The 14,858-nt window shown below is 57.3% G+C and overlaps 1 protein-coding gene across 3 annotated transcripts; it reads left to right on the forward strand.

Annotated features, from left to right (window-relative positions):
* The first annotated feature begins 6,111 nt into the window (after positions 1-6,111).
* Positions 6,112-9,764, forward strand: OTX1 (orthodenticle homeobox 1). Of its 3 annotated transcripts, none has more exons than XM_023552536.2 (5): positions 6,112-6,287; positions 7,153-7,312; positions 8,826-8,994; positions 9,070-9,151; positions 9,182-9,764. In XM_023552536.2, exons 1-5 carry the CDS (start codon positions 6,157-6,159, stop codon positions 9,642-9,644), a joined length of 1,005 nt encoding a protein of 334 aa, XP_023408304.1. In that variant the 5' UTR covers positions 6,112-6,156; the 3' UTR covers positions 9,645-9,764. The 3 variants fall into 3 exon arrangements, with proteins under 3 accessions (XP_023408304.1, XP_023408305.1, XP_064124409.1); XM_023552537.2 differs by having other exon boundaries at positions 6,112-6,253; positions 7,161-7,312; XM_064268339.1 differs by having other exon boundaries at positions 6,112-6,253; positions 7,161-7,312; positions 8,826-9,764.
* The last annotated feature ends 5,094 nt before the right edge of the window (positions 9,765-14,858 follow it).

Consider the following 14,858-nt stretch of genomic DNA (forward strand, 5'->3'; position numbering starts at 1 on the left):
GTGTATGAGATGAAGGAAAATGAACTTTTAACAAGAAGTACAGGCTACAGGGGGAAAAAAATGGTGATTCTATGGTAGTTTCCAGTCACTCCTCTACAGAGAGGTTCCAAACAAAGAAAGCTGTTCAACAAGCCTGGAGATTTAAAGAAAACAGTCCGCTAGCATTTAGCCTTTAAAAAAAAATGTATATGTATATATATATACACACACATATATATATATACATACACAGAAACATATACACACACATATATATTCACAGACACACACAAAACTGCATTCGAAAAGTATGCAGTTGTCTCCAATTGCTAGTCTTTCAAAATGACAAAAACTTGCCGCGGTAAAATTCCTTCAAGCAAAGGATTTTAGGAAAAGTTATGGAAAAGTTATCGGCGTTAAGTGACATCGTGTATTTGCGCCCCCCCCCCCCCCCAGCAGGAGAGCACAGCTAGCTGCAGCTCTCTGGGGGAAGCTTTCAGAAACGCTCTCTAACCCCAGGGAAGGATGCCACACAGAAATCGCCCGACCCGAGCAGCCTGAGGCTCGGGTGGCCAGCGTCACCCACCCGGTTTACTACGGATTCGGGCACCATTCACCCCTGAAGGGCCTTTCCGAGAGGCGGACCCCCTTAGCCGCGCCCGACCTACCAAGTGCCAAACCTTCCCTAGCCCTGTATTTGCTAGGGTGGTAGGGGCGGGCGTGCGGACCCGCTCCCGGCCCCTCCTGACCCGGTCCCGAGCCTCGCAGGGCTCCCATTTGGGCTGCTTAGTGGCGCCCGCACGCCCCGTAGCGGCAGCAGAGCGCGGACCCCGGGACTGTGGGGTCAGGCCCCGGGCTAGGGCGCCTCGTCCGGACTTGGCTGCGTCCGGCCGGGCGCCGGCTCCGGGCCGCGGGCGCGGACCCAGGACGCCGAGGGGCTGGGAACCCGAAAGCCCGCGCTGCAGAAAGAGAGGCAGTGGGCTCGGAGGTCGCAGCGGAGGAGGAGCGTTGGCGGTGGGCTGGTTAGGGCACAGCCCGCGGGCAGCTGCGGAAATTCCGCCCCTGGCCAGGATCCCTCGGCCCCGAAGCCAAACCTCTCCGCTTGCTTTAAGTGTCCTTCAGAGCCTGGCCGGGCCTCGAGGTCACCTGGGCGCGGGATCCGGGCCCCGGGGCCCAGCTTTATCGCCTCCTCCCCGGCCCGGAGGCCTTGAGCTGGGTCCGCTTCCCCTCCCCCGGCGCTGTCTCCGCGGTGCGGCCGTTGCTGGAACGGTCGCAGATTCTGGCCCGGTGTCTCCCACCTGGACATTTGCCTAGCGACGGCCGCCTCAGCCCTCTGCACAGCGTACAAGAAACTTTCCTCTCTCTCCCTTTACGCTCTCCTCCCTCTCCCCTCTCCTCTCTCTCTTTTTCTTCTCTTAATCCCGGGGTTTTATGGGCTGAGCATTAAGAAAATTCGCCTGCAATTTGGGATTAGATAAATACTCTTATGGGGGGGGGGGGAATTCCATGCTACTTGATACCTCCCGACTTTCCTGAGACGGGTGGCAGCATCTGGAGCCGAAAGCGTCGGACTCCCGCTCGGCGGGCCCTGGGGACCGCGCGACACATTCCAGCGCGCACCGCCTCCCCATTTTGCCGGGTCGGTTTTGGACCAAGGCTCCGGCTGCCGGCGAAACAGGGCCCGGAGGAGCAGGAGACTGAGAGATTGCGGCACTGGGGCAAGGGCACGCACTCCGGCGCAGGCAGGCCAACCCGGGCACACAGCGCGCAGGCCCGGGTGGCTGCTCCGGGCTACGGATGCGGACGCCGCCGGCGCGCGCTCCTGGACGCTTGCACACTTCCCCCACCTCCAAACTAGTGAGCTCCAGCCAGCGCCTTGCCCCGGAACTGGGGGCGGGGGTGTCTTTCGTTTCTTTCTTTAACTCTCAGCACCATCTCCCGGGCTCCGATACCGGGGCGGCTGACTGCAGGCCGCACGGGCTGCCCCTGGCGGGGGCCTGCGCAAGCCTGAGTGTGTCCGCTCCGGGGGCCAACGATGCGCTCAGCGCAGTTTCTTTTCCCCTTAAAGCTTCCCCCCGCCCCCCGCATCATGTTTTTCCTTTCCCCTCGTTCTTTTATTCTGCTTTCCCTCTCTCTCGCTTTCTCTCCCTTTTGTGAATGGGCAGCGGTGTCTTTGTTCTGGAGAGAAGCGCCCGTGTCGCTGACTTTTGTGAACCAGAGAAGGATCTTGTAAAACCTCCTTTTCTCCTTCGTACTCCCCCACTCCCGCCCCTCCTTCCCTGCCCCTTTGATTAGATGTTCCTTCATCGTCAAAAAAAAAAAAAAATGTAATTTCGTTGGTCTGGCGGCCACTTTCTTTGAACATTAGCTCGCTTTCAGCTCCAACTTCAATTAGAAGGAGTTGATTTTGAGAGATCAACAAAAGAACCGACCAAAGCCTTATTAAGGTCCTAAGAAGATCTCCCGGGTTCTTTGAGAAGCAGTTAAGGAAACAGTGTGCCCTCCATCATATTCTGTTACCGTATTTTATTCGTACTCCAAAGGAAAGTGTCGCTTGGGGGGAGGGGGAAGCACTTTGATGAGCTGCAGCCGCGGCCTGTTTTCACTCAGTGGGCTGCCCTTCCTCCTCCTCCTCGCCCAGCCCCCGGGCTGATGACGGTGCCGGACTCGGCGCCCCGGCCGTGTCGGCGCTCCCGAGCCATGCGCCTATCGGCTCCGTGACTCGCCCTCACACTTAACTGCTGCTCAAACTTTTCCCTCCGCCTGCTGGGGTGGGGGGATTAGAAAGAAGGGATGGGAATTCCTCGAAAGGAAATAAAGTCGTGCCTAGTATTCAGAAGGTGGTGCCATTGAAAACAACTGGCTTGTTCAAGGCTGGGGGCGAAAACGCTTTTTCTGCTTTGAAAGATCCACCAAGGTGGATGGGTAGGAGTTTGTTCGACTGGGAAATAGGCTTCGCCAGTAGGAACAACCCGGGAAAATCGCTTCAAGGAGGCTACTTCCGGGGCAGGTGGAAAAGAAGTTGAGGACAAGGGCCTGTGGCCACGTTTTCCACCAGACTGTCCCTGGTAGCTGAAAATGGGAAAGAAGAGCAAGACAGAGTGGGAAAGAGAAAGTTTCCTATCAAAATCTTTCGATTCAGAAGAAGCGTGTGTGTGTGAGGGGGAAGGGACGCTGGGCTGGAACGTTTCAGAAGAAGCGTTTAGAATCTAAAAACACCCTTCGGGGAACAGGGCACGCCGAGAAGCAGGTAGGTTGCGGTGTCTCCCTTGCGGGTGCCATTTCCCAGCGCAGAAGTCTTGAGGCGCCGAGAAGGCATCTGCGCGCTGGGAGCTGCTCCCGCGCTCTGCAAAGTTGCCGGAGCCGGCACGAGCCGCCCGCGGCGTCCGCAAGCAGGTGACGGCGCTGGGAAGGAGACGCTGGGGCCCGCGCAGCCGCCAGAGGGGCCTGGGGCCCACGCTCCTCGAGTCCGCGGCCCCTGAGTCCTCGCGCCCATACCCGGGCCGCCGAGCCGTGTGAGCGCGCGGGAGAGCGAAGAAACCGGTTCTCCAGCACCTCGCCGCCACTCCCTCGGCCGCGCCGCGAAGGCGGGAGAGGGGGGAGAGGGGCGGGGGCCCCGGGCCAGGCCCCGGGACCCGCGCCCCTCTGCGGCCGGGGCTCCGGCGTTGCGCTCTCCTCGTTCGCCTGGCTTTGCGCGGCGTTTGGCAGTCGAGCCCCGGACTTAGCGCGCCACCGGGGCGGGGCGGGGCGGGGCGGGGCGGGCGGGCGGGCGGGTGGGGACAGCGGGGTGCAGGGGGCGGGGGAGGGCGGGGGCGCGCGGAGGTAACCCTCGGCTCGAGCTGCCATTGCCCGGCTCCCTGTCACTCAGCCCGCGCGGGGCCCCCGATTGGCGGCCTAGCCCCGTTACGCACTCGCCTCGCGTTCACATACTCGGGGAGGGCAGTAGAAAGGTGATCAATCTTCATCTGGCTACATTTCCAATCACCTAAACAACCGAGAAAGACAAGCCACTGCGACAAGGTAAATCGCTTGATTTATTTAGTTTACAAAGTGTCTGTTCAAGAATTCCCCAGCCCCTACCGCCTCCCTCCTGTACCAGGAGTGCAGCAACAACCGCGAGCCTCCTCCCAACTCTGTCCCTCGCACCCCCTCACCTCCTCCCTGCGGCCCTACAGCTCGATCCCCGGCGAGGCAGTGTCCCAGGAGCGTGTAGGGTTTTGCCAACAAAGTGTCTGTACAATAAAATGAAACTTGGAGGGACACACATAAAGCCACTGGGAGGGAAGAAAGAGATGGGAAGAGGGAAACTGGAGAAAGAAAGAAATCGGGGGTCCCAGACCAGCCTCGTCCAGTCCGGCGGGTAATTCCTGCGCCCCTCTGTTTTGCAGGTTGGCTGCCCGGAGAGTCTCGTTGAGGGCGCGAGGTAGATGGTGAACGGCCGCGACAACTGAGGGCAGGTAAGGAGAAAGCCCAGGGGCCTCCCGGGACGCGGGGAGCGCGTCGGTTGCTCTTGCTTCCACCTCTTCAACTGGGTTCCGGCTTCCACAGGTCCTGGGCTGGGGGGCGGGGCTGGGGGGAATCGGCCTGGCGCCCCTCTTGGTGCGTGGAGGACCCCAGAGCGCGACTACAGTCCGGCGCTCCCGCCCGCCCAGTCTCCCCCGCCTCCTCCGAAGTGAGCGAGCTGAAGTGCTAAGTTTGGAGAAAGTCTTTGAATACACTGCAGCAGCCTAACAGAGCCGCGGTGGCTGGAGTCCCGTTCTCCCTGGGCCCAAGAACCCAGGCTGTTTCTCCTCCTCTCCTTCCCTGTAAACCCAGGCCGCAAGTCCCGGAGGACCGGGGCAAGGGCTTCTTTAGCTCTAACTTCTGTCCCTGAACTTCCTAGCCCAGCTTCCAAGGCCCGCTTTAGAGAGTTCCTGCGAAGCGGGATGAAGCGACAGGGCCCCTGGGCTCCAGCCCCACTCCTAGCGCCCCTTCCTGACCCCTGACACTAGCGCCTCGGGTTTGGGAAGCTGCGGAAACGAGGCTTCAACCTTCCAGTTAGGGGCTCGCGGGTTATGCCTCTGAGGCCTAGTTTTTTAGTTTCGGTCAGGTCCCGGGGCCGCGGGGTCCAGGGAGCAGGATAGGCAGGGGAGCTCAGGGGATCGGCTACATCCAGGCCTCCCAAATCCCCGAGGTCTTTTGGAGCGCCGAGCCGGTCACCCTTCAGCCTCATCCCGGGCCCCGTTGTCAGCAACAGGACCCAGCAGAAAGAAGGCCCGGCCCGCACCTCGGAAGAAGGGCCCGAGGCTCCGGCAGAGGCACCCGCCACCTCAGGCCGCGTCTTGCAACCGCCACCTCTACGGTGGCCCCTTTTGCGTCTTTTGGTTGTGTCTGGGAGATCTGGGCCAGTAACTGCGCTTGAGGTGTGGTGGGATTCTGGGTGAGAGATCTTTCAGGGACTAGGCACAAAGGTCATCTGGAGGGGTGGCTGCGGACGGTGGGGCCGGGCCCCAGCTGCGGAAACCTTTAAAGAAACGAAGCCTCCCAAGTGGGCTCCGCGTCCAGAAGAGGCCAGGGGCGCCGGCCCTCCGCAGTGCTTCACCTCGGCCCTCGGGAGTGTCTACCTTTTCTTCCCGCTTTCAAGACATTAGAAACAAAACAGAATAACCCTTCATGTTCTGGGCAGCCTGCGGCCAGGGGCTGAATGAACGTTTGGTTGTTCAGCATGAGGCCGGCTCCCGCCGGACTCAAAATTTTGCTCAGGCTTAGGACCCTGCTTCCCCCTTGTTGAGGGCTTAGACCTCCCCAGCCCGGCCCGGCTTTTAACCTCTCCTCACTCCCAGCTCCGCCCTACGAGTGTCTTTCGCCTATTCTAAGCCCCAAGAGAGGCATGGAGACTCAGGAAAGTTCATTTTTCAAAAAAAGCTGTGGTCTCTGGATTTAGGCCTTATGGAGCTGAGTTGACCGCGGCGCTGTGCAGTCCCGGAGCCTGTGCACCCTCCCCATCCCGAGGTTTCTGACCTCGGACAGTACCTGGGAGCCAGGGTGGCTTGGATTGACGGTTACCATGTGTGTCATGTCTCCTAGGCCGGGCCCCCAGACGCAACAGAGCTCAAAGGATTGCGCGGTGGGAAGCCCGCACCGCGCCAGGCCCCCGGCCCCCTGGATCCGTCGGGGCGCCTCCACCCGGCTGTTAGCATGATGTCTTACCTCAAACAACCCCCATATGGCATGAACGGGCTGGGCCTAGCCGGGCCGGCCATGGACCTGCTGCACCCCTCCGTGGGCTATCCGGGTGAGCACCGGCCCTCCCAGCCCCTCCGCCCTTGCAAACGTTAGGGATCCTCAGTCTCTCGGGTCTGAGGCAGCCTGTTGCCGTGTAAGCCCAGGTAGCCGATTGCCTAGTCTGCTTTCAATGCAAAGCTGGCTGCAGGCGCAGACAACAGAGTCAGGGGTGGGTGAGATGGACCAGGGCAGTGAAAAGGTGCAGCAATCGCCCTTCCAGCCCAACCGTGGGGGCAACCTGTCTACTGTTGTGCTGCCATCGCCCACACAGTGCATTTACCCACGGATTCGTTTCCCACGGGTGGCTATTACTTTTGTGGATCTAATCACTTTTTTCCCCCAGCAACGAATGAGAAATCTGAAGTCCCAGTGAGCTCTAACGGAAAGAGCTTGGCCCTAAGGCCTAACTTGCCTTATGTGAACATGCAGGCTGAGTTGAGGAAGGGTGGCCCTCCCCTGGACCTGTGGCTTGTACCAACTCTTGCACTGCTGAAGCTGACGGCTTGAGCCGAACCCTGGGTTTCTTTTCCAGTTTCCACTACTGCACCCCCATTTATTCTCTGAGTGTTTTCAGGTCGTGTTTCTATACACCCTTCTCCCACCCCCAGCCAGCGTGTGTGTCGAGTGGAGGGGATGTGGAGGAAGGGAGATTACCTGACTTCTCTCCCTTTTTTAACTTTTGGGAGACAGGGAGGCGGGCAGTCCTGGAGACTTGGAGATACTGGCTCCCAGTCGCACACAGGCACTTTCTCCCACTTGTGGCCTAACGGGCTTATCCCCCTGGGAGAGTTTTTAATCCGAGCTCGGCTTCCCTATGTGAAGGCCGGACTCTGGAACTGCCAGGGGCCTGCCCGCGTCCTTTCGCGCTGGTCCTCGTGGCCACCGCTGACCCGAGGCGCCCCTGCGTGTCCCCGCAGCCACTCCACGGAAGCAGCGGCGGGAGCGCACTACCTTTACGCGTTCGCAGCTGGACGTACTCGAGGCGCTCTTCGCCAAGACTCGATACCCTGACATCTTCATGCGCGAGGAGGTGGCCCTCAAGATCAACTTGCCTGAGTCCAGAGTCCAGGTGCGCACGCCGGGGGCTTTTAAGAGTCAGAGTTTGGGCGCCGGGGCCGGTTGGGTATGGCCCAGGCTGATAAAGGCTCTCGGAGCCCCGGGAGAGTGGTGTGGTGTGGGGGATGGCCCCTCTCAGACTCCCCCTAGCGCTTTCACCTGGGCCAGGAAGATGTGGCAAAATTAAGTGAAAAGGCTTAGAGCTCTGAATCGGGCCATTGGCTCCGGGGCACCTTTGGTATCCAAAGTCCTTTTAAGGACTGCAGAAGGAAGAGCGGGGCTCCCGAACGTAAAGTGCACTGTGGGGCCCGACACTTGCCCCTGTTTCTTCGATTGCCCCTGGACTTGGCAATTTTCCTTGAGAGCCTGAATTCTGCCTCCACCCTTGCCTTCCATCTGGGGATCCTGGAATTGGAAGAGCGGAGCTTGACTGGAGCGTGGTGCCCTGCCTGGGAGTGAGCTCCGGGCATGGCGTACCTTGTTAAGGCGTTTCCTCTGCCCAGAGAGGACGCCCAGCGCAAAACCTGGCTGCGGGTTTTGCTATTTGTGTTTTTGTGATGGAAAAAGACCTCTAAAATACTGTTCGGATTCTAACCCAGAGCTCTCTTTAAGGGCTTTTTATCCTGCATTCTTTCCCTGGTTAAGTGCTACGGCTGCTAACCAAGGGTCGGCAGTTCGAATCCACCAGGCTCTCCTTGGAAACTCTATGGGGCAGTTCTACTCTGTCCTATAGGGTCGCTGTGAGTCGGAATGGACTGGACGGCACTAGGTTTGGTTTTTTTTGTTGTTCTGTTTTTTTGTTTCTTCCCCTGGAGTCTCAAAAAAGGCCCAGAAATGCAATGCCGTGTGCCGGGGCCCTCTGAGAGGAGTGACAACTTTATGAGTGACCGTCCTATTTGGTTCCCCACCTGGAGCCCAGAAGCCCAGCGAAAGCCCTCCCAGACTTCCTTCCCCAGTTCTCCGAGAGCTGCATTTGTTCAGCCTCCCGGTCCTACTCCTGCTCCTGCCCAAAACGTTCGCCCTCCCAGTCCGGGCCTCCAGGGGTTGACTCAAAGTGCCTGTCCCCAGACTTGGTGAAACTGTCCGTTACGCCGAAGCCTGCTCTGTGCTTCGCCCCCCTTTCTTGAGCTCTGCTCCTAGCAGACAGGTCCTCCAAGCATCCTTGGGGGAGGGGACAGGCCCCTATGGGGCTGTGGAAAGTAGCCAACAGCAGCAGTTTGGCAGAACCTCTGGCGGGACAGAGCACTGGTCCCGCCCTGGGGCCCAATTCCACTGAGCAGGAGGGAAGGTCCGCCACCCTCCCCAGGAGTCGGTAGAGGAGGGGCTTTGAGTAGAAGGATGGGGGAGGGTGGAGGAGCTGGGAACACAGGGGCAGGGTCTGACTGGGAAGGGTGGAGGCCTGGGTAGGAAAGGGCTGCGAGATCCTGGACGGGGTGGTGGGTCGAAAGGACGGGGGAGCAGCAAGCTCCACTCGGCCCCCTTCCCCACCCCTCCTGACTTGCTCTCCCCGGCCCGGCCCGCTGCAGGTCTGGTTCAAGAACCGCCGCGCCAAATGCCGCCAGCAGCAGCAGAGCGGGAGCGGGACCAAGAGCCGCCCGGCCAAGAAGAAGTCTTCCCCGGTGCGGGAGAGCTCGGGTTCCGAAAGCAGCGGTCAGTTCACTCCACCCGCTGTGTCCAGCTCGGCCTCCTCCTCTAGCTCGGCCTCCAGCGCCTCCGCCAACCCAGCGGCTGCAGCGGCGGCGGGCCTAGGCGGGAACCCGGCGGTGGCAGTCGCGTCGTCGCTGAGCACGCCGGCCGCGTCGTCCATCTGGAGCCCAGCCTCCATCTCGCCCGGCTCAGCGCCGGTGTCGGTGTCCGTGCCGGAGCCATTGGGCGCACCCAGCAACGCCTCGTGTATGCAGCGCTCGGTGGCCGCTGGCGCCGCCTCGGCTGCGGCCTCCTACCCAATGTCCTACGGCCAGGGCGGCAGCTACAGCCAAGGTTACCCTGCGCCTTCCTCTTCCTACTTCGGCGGCGTGGACTGCAGCTCATACCTAGCGCCCATGCACTCACACCACCACCCGCACCAGCTCAGCCCCATGGCACCCTCCTCGATGGCGGGCCACCATCACCACCACCCGCACGCGCACCACCCGCTGAGTCAGTCCTCAGGCCACCACCACCACCATCACCACCACCACCACCAGGGCTACGGCGGCTCCGGGCTCGCCTTCAACTCCGCTGACTGCTTGGATTACAAAGAGCCTGGCGCCGCCACTGCTTCCACTGCCTGGAAGCTCAACTTCAACTCGACCGATTGTCTGGACTATAAGGACCAAGCCTCATGGAGGTTCCAGGTCTTGTGAGCCCAGGAGTGGGAGGAAGAGAAGAAAAACTACCTGCGCCCTCTGTGGTCCCCGTCCTGTTGCTGCTGCTGCACCGCCCGCCTTTGCCTCGGCTTCTCCAGAACTGATTTTTCACGCCCTAAAAAGATGCCCATTGCCTGCACTGCCGCCCCCATCCTCGTGCCATTTGCTTGGGGGATGTGCAAACCCGCCCACCCCTTGGAGGGGGATCCGGTGCTTCAGCTAGACCCACCGGTTCTATGCGCGGGAGCTGTGTGCTCTCCTCCCCACCCCCACCGGACTCCCGAAGTCCCCCCTTCCAGTCTCTCTGGACACTTATTATGCACTTGCAGCCTCCGGAGACTCTTAGTTCTGACCCGCTGTTTGAGCCCAACACTTATTTATTCTTCTGGACGCTTGGAGTCACTAACTGGCGTATCTGCCCATTGGCATATTTCTGCACCCACACACTACTCCATATCCAAACAACCACTAAGTGTTTCTTGAAGACTGCCGCCCTTCAGCTGCCCTGGGCCCCGCTCCCCGCCTGCAAGCCAGAGCTTCCTGGCGTTTCCTCCTCCTGATCCTGGCCGCCGGGGTGCGCAAAGGCAAGGCCCGCGGGAGCGCGCCCCCGGCCTCCCGCGCACAAGTCCACTTCCCGCCCCGCCCTGCGCAGGATTGGCTCGCGCTTCCGCCTCGGCGGGAATGCTGTACATAGTCGGGTCCGTTCCAGGGGCCACTTCAACGTTTTAGTTGCTGTTGAGAACTGAGCATTATCTCAAGTCTTAGCGCCCAGAAAACAGAACTTTAAGATATATACAGTATACATATATATACGCATATAAAACAAAAGCAAAAAATATTTCCCTTCTGCCCCCCTTCCTCTCTTCCTCAAATGATGGCTCTTTCACGTTTTCAGTTATTAGGAAGCTGTTCTGTCCTCTTCACACCTTCTCCCTCTGTGTATTTATTAAAGAGAACAGCTTGGTTCTAGGAAGCTGGGCGCAGAGGACTGGGAGAGTTCGGGAGTGTGGAGATAACAGCTAAGTCAAGGCACTTGGGTGGGAAGTAGGTTGGGCAGCGGCGCCAGACCCAGCCCCTTGCCCGGTGTAAGCACAGAGTCGCAGTTGCGGTTTAGAGACCAAAAACAAAACAACAACAAAAGTCAAAATACACGTATTATGAAAAAACAGACAACAAACCCAGGCCCCAAACCCCAGTTCCAATTTCTGTGTCGGCTTCTCTCTCTCTAAACTACCCTGTTTTGTCCAGTGAGTTTTTAGTGCACCTTCATTCTCCGAAATCTGCGGAGAGCCCGCGCCTGTGTTATCAGTTTTGGTGGCTTTGGCCGCTTCGTCCAGTAGGTGGGAAAGTAATTTTTAAATTTGATTTGTCCGATGTGAAGATCACAAATGACTTGTTGAAATGTAAGGCAGTCCTCCCCCTCCTTCCCCTTTATCTACGTTATTCCCCGAAAATAAATGCAAATTAATGAACGATTTCTCAGTGTTGCTCTTCTGATTCCAGTCCCAGGTCCTGGTCTGGAGAGGGGAGGGCTGAAAGCAAGCGGAACCTCGATGTTAATAACTCGCGTGTTAATGACCCACGAGAAGCTGGGCCCCAAAGGAGAGGGCGGGAGGAAGTGGCAAGAAGAGCCCCCAGAAACATTCTCTTGAAGAGTGTCGTGTCCCCGTCCGCCTGGCCTCTGCCCCAGGCGTTTTGACCCCGTATATCCCTTCGCCATCCAGGGTAGAGACAGGTGTCAGGACTCAATGCCCGAAGCAATTCCATTCTCTTCAGGTGCAGGAACCTGGCACTGATTTCTTCACCCTAATTGCTTGCACCAGAAAAAAGAGGGGGAGGGTAAGAAGGCCGGGAGGCGGGAAAGGATGGCTCTGTAATGCTTTCAGAGCTGAGCCAAAAAAGAAAACAAAACGACCACAAAAAAAAAAAAAAAAAAGGTCCGTGTCCTGCACATTGGCAGTAGACGACCTTCCTTTCTGCCGAGCTGTCTCGGGTGGCTTCATTGTGGCTGGGGAATCCGCGTCATTCCTTCCACGTGCTAAAATGTCCCTTTAAACCCTCAGTCTCCTGTCAGGAGAAAACAAATTATCTTTGCTAGTATAGTGAAGTTTCTTTAAAACACAAAACCTGGAAAAGTCGACAAGGACGGGTTTCACTTTGACAGGGGAAGAAGACTGCAGCCGGGGCTCGGGAGGACAGTTCCACCTCCCCCAGCGGGGGGTCGAGGAGTAACGGTCCCCCAGAAACAGACCCCGGAGCTGTCCAGACTGATCTGAAACCTCCTGGGTGTAAGGCCGGGAGGCTGCTTGACTTGTTCACGGGCGGGAAGGAAATAAGGAAACAACGAAAAGTTTCCTGCGAAGTGACCAACACCCTCGTACTCTTTTTATTCCGCGTGAGGCCTGAGAACGCAGCGTGAGGCCGAGTTCGGAAAACGACCCCTCCTCCAGGGCCTGACGCTGAGCGAAGTCGTTGGGCTCGGAGCCTCGGCTGGAGAGAAGTCTCCTCAGCCGCGTCCTCCCTCTGGACTTCGCGGGCCTGGCTCGGGGCTCCCTTCCCACTCTGGCAATCCGGACCGCCTTCGACTCCGCAAGGTCCCTGGAAGGACACAGGGGCGGCGCCGCCCGCCAGGACGTGGGCCCGAGGTCAGGGCCCGGCGGCGTCGGCGCGAGCTCCCCCTCGGGGCGGAGCCTTCAGGGAACGCGACGCCGAGCTCCTCCTGCCGGGGGCGCCGCGGGCCCTCGGGCGCCGGGTCCGCACGTGTGGGCGGCGTGGGCGAGGGCCCTTCCAGCTCGCGCCCCCTTCCCCCGCCCTGGCCGGGGCACCTGGGCCGCAGGGCCTCCCGGACACCCCCCTCAGCGGGCCCTCCAGAGCCGCGCCTGGGCCGCTCCAGGCCGGACGCTGGGCTGCCCCACACACCGCTCCCGGAGGCAGCTTCTGAGGCGCTGGCTGCGCGGTGAACTGAACTCGGGAGACCCGGACAACCGGGCGGCCTCCGGAACGAGACACCAGGCCCCCTGGGTGGGCCTCAGTTTCCTCGTTTGTAGAGGTGGCGTAGTTATTTGGTCCCACTCAGACCGGGACGTGCCAGAACCTCCCACTTTAGGCAGAGGCTGCGGGCGGGAAGGACAGACGCAACTCCGGCGCCCGGCCTGCTTCTAGAAGTTTCGGTCCCCACAGGTTCCGGCGCCTGAGTACTCGGGCGGGCGAGCCCGGCGTCCAGGCCGCGAGGCTTCGTTCGAGGAGAGGCACGTGCTCCTCCTGGGGCCTCTCCTGGCCTGGGCCGGCTCGGCGGCGCTGAGGGAAAAGCCGCGAGCGAGGAAGCACCGGGGCCTCACGGTCCGCGGCGCCGCCTCAGGCAGCAGGACGCCGGAGCGCGGGGCGCGGGGTGAGTCGGAGCCGGGCCGGGGGCGGCGGGGCGGCCGCGGGGCCGCACGGGCGAGGCGGGAAGGGCGAGGGCGGCCGAGCGGCCGGGCGGCGGGAGCGCGGGCTGTCCCTCCCGGCCACCTGTTACCGGGCGCGCTTCCTGACAGCCTTCCTCAGCTTGCCCTTCTGTCGAGGGAGGCGGGGTGTTCTTTTTGGCTTTGGGTGTTCGCGACACGATTGAGGCAACTGGACACCTCTTCAGGAGACCCCCCAGAAGAGTTAGCGACGTGTGGACGCCAACTGTTTCCTTTCTTGGCTCAACGAAATCTTCACGTTTTCTACACACAGCTTGTGTACTCTGCCCCTCGTCTGGGCGCAAAGAAGTCTACCCTTAGATGCGTGTATGAGAAGTACTTCAAGGGTAGAGAGGATGGATCATATTTGTGATTTTTAAAGTTTTTTTTTTAAGTCTGAAAACTATCTTAAAAGCGCTGCATTGATATGCTGAAGCTGTGAGAAGATTCAGTGAAGTAACCTCGTTTGTTGCTGAGCTTTCCACTTATCTCTTACAGTAGCTTTTCTGGGTTTATGAAGCCGCTTCTCTAAATTGTGAATGTTTTCTGCGGGGGAAAAAAACCCACCTTAAATCTACAACAGTATTAAACGTGAGGGGAAAATCTGATTGAAAAGAAGAATAGGTAAAAACTTAAGACGTTGAATGTCAGTACATTCCTGTTAAATGACAGAGACCAAAAAATTGATTGGTTTCATTTCTTGTGTCAAAAGAAATTACTACTTTTTAAAAGTATTTTCTGCAAAATAGCAGTTTCCACAGCTAAATTGTGGTTTTAAAAAAAACTGTGAAAACAGAGAATACATTCGATACTCATTCTGGCAGAATTAATTAATATTAATGATGTCATTAAGCAGTGAGGCACTAACGTTTTCTTTATGGATACAGAAATGAAATGCATCTGGCATATAAATGTAGTTAATATATACATCATTGGTAAAGAGAATCTGTATCATTACTATTCAAGAGTAAAAAAAAATCACTTGGCTCCTGATGCAGAATTAATTTAAGAACAGCAACAAGACATCTTTATGAAGTTGCCTAATTAAAAACTGAACAAGTTATTCTATATTTTCCACACTTTCTCTCCCTTCCCCTATACACTTTAGTGTCTAAAATAAGATTGAAAAAATTTCATTAAGTTGAACCAAAAAGTATTTGCATTCAAGAATACCATGCTTTAAGTTGAAACTACCAATTTAAAAATGAATACTAAGTAATAGCAGTGCATTGTCTTTTGACAAGGAGAAAACATCTTCATTGTCTTAAAGAGCTAATCTGTTTAAGCAAATGGTTGGGCACCTGAAATAATAATGTGTTTTTAAAAAGGAGAAGCTTTAAAAATTTTTTTTGGCTGTGTTCAGTGGGTGACTCTTGAGGGGGGAAAAAAAAGCAATTATGCCTTTTAATCTTCCTAATGATATTTACTGATATCTGAAAAAAGAATTGGAGAAGGAACATGCTTTTCACCTAATGACTCTTTCTTTAATCATGCTTTAAAATGGAGTTGGATTGTATTTAAAACACATTAGGTGTAGTCCTTCAAAAGTCATAAGAATATGCCAAAAAAAAAACTTTAGAAATTTAGGTGAAGTGGCAGTTACACAATACAACAGAAGTTAAAACTGTTTTTAAATATGTCTCATGTTCTTAGGGAAAAAAAGCAAAGCATGCTGTGCTCTCAGCTAAAATGCATATCCCTCTAGTTTGTGAAATTGCAATTCACATTCTAGAATTACTTCAAATATAAGAATGCATTTAAAAATATTTTG

This window comes from Loxodonta africana, chromosome 15, assembly GCF_030014295.1.
Source record: "Loxodonta africana isolate mLoxAfr1 chromosome 15, mLoxAfr1.hap2, whole genome shotgun sequence".
Lineage (NCBI taxonomy): Eukaryota > Metazoa > Chordata > Mammalia > Proboscidea > Elephantidae > Loxodonta > Loxodonta africana.

Coding starts and splice junctions, on each gene's coding strand:
- OTX1 (XM_064268339.1), top strand. CDS start 6,157: ATGATGTCTTACCTCAAACAACCCCCATATGGCATGAACGGGCTGGGC. Junction 6,254..7,160: donor CCCCTCCGTGGGCTATCCGG/GTGAGCACCGGC, acceptor GTGTCCCCGCAG/CCACTCCACGGAAGCAGCGG. Junction 7,313..8,825: donor TGCCTGAGTCCAGAGTCCAG/GTGCGCACGCCG, acceptor GGCCCGCTGCAG/GTCTGGTTCAAGAACCGCCG.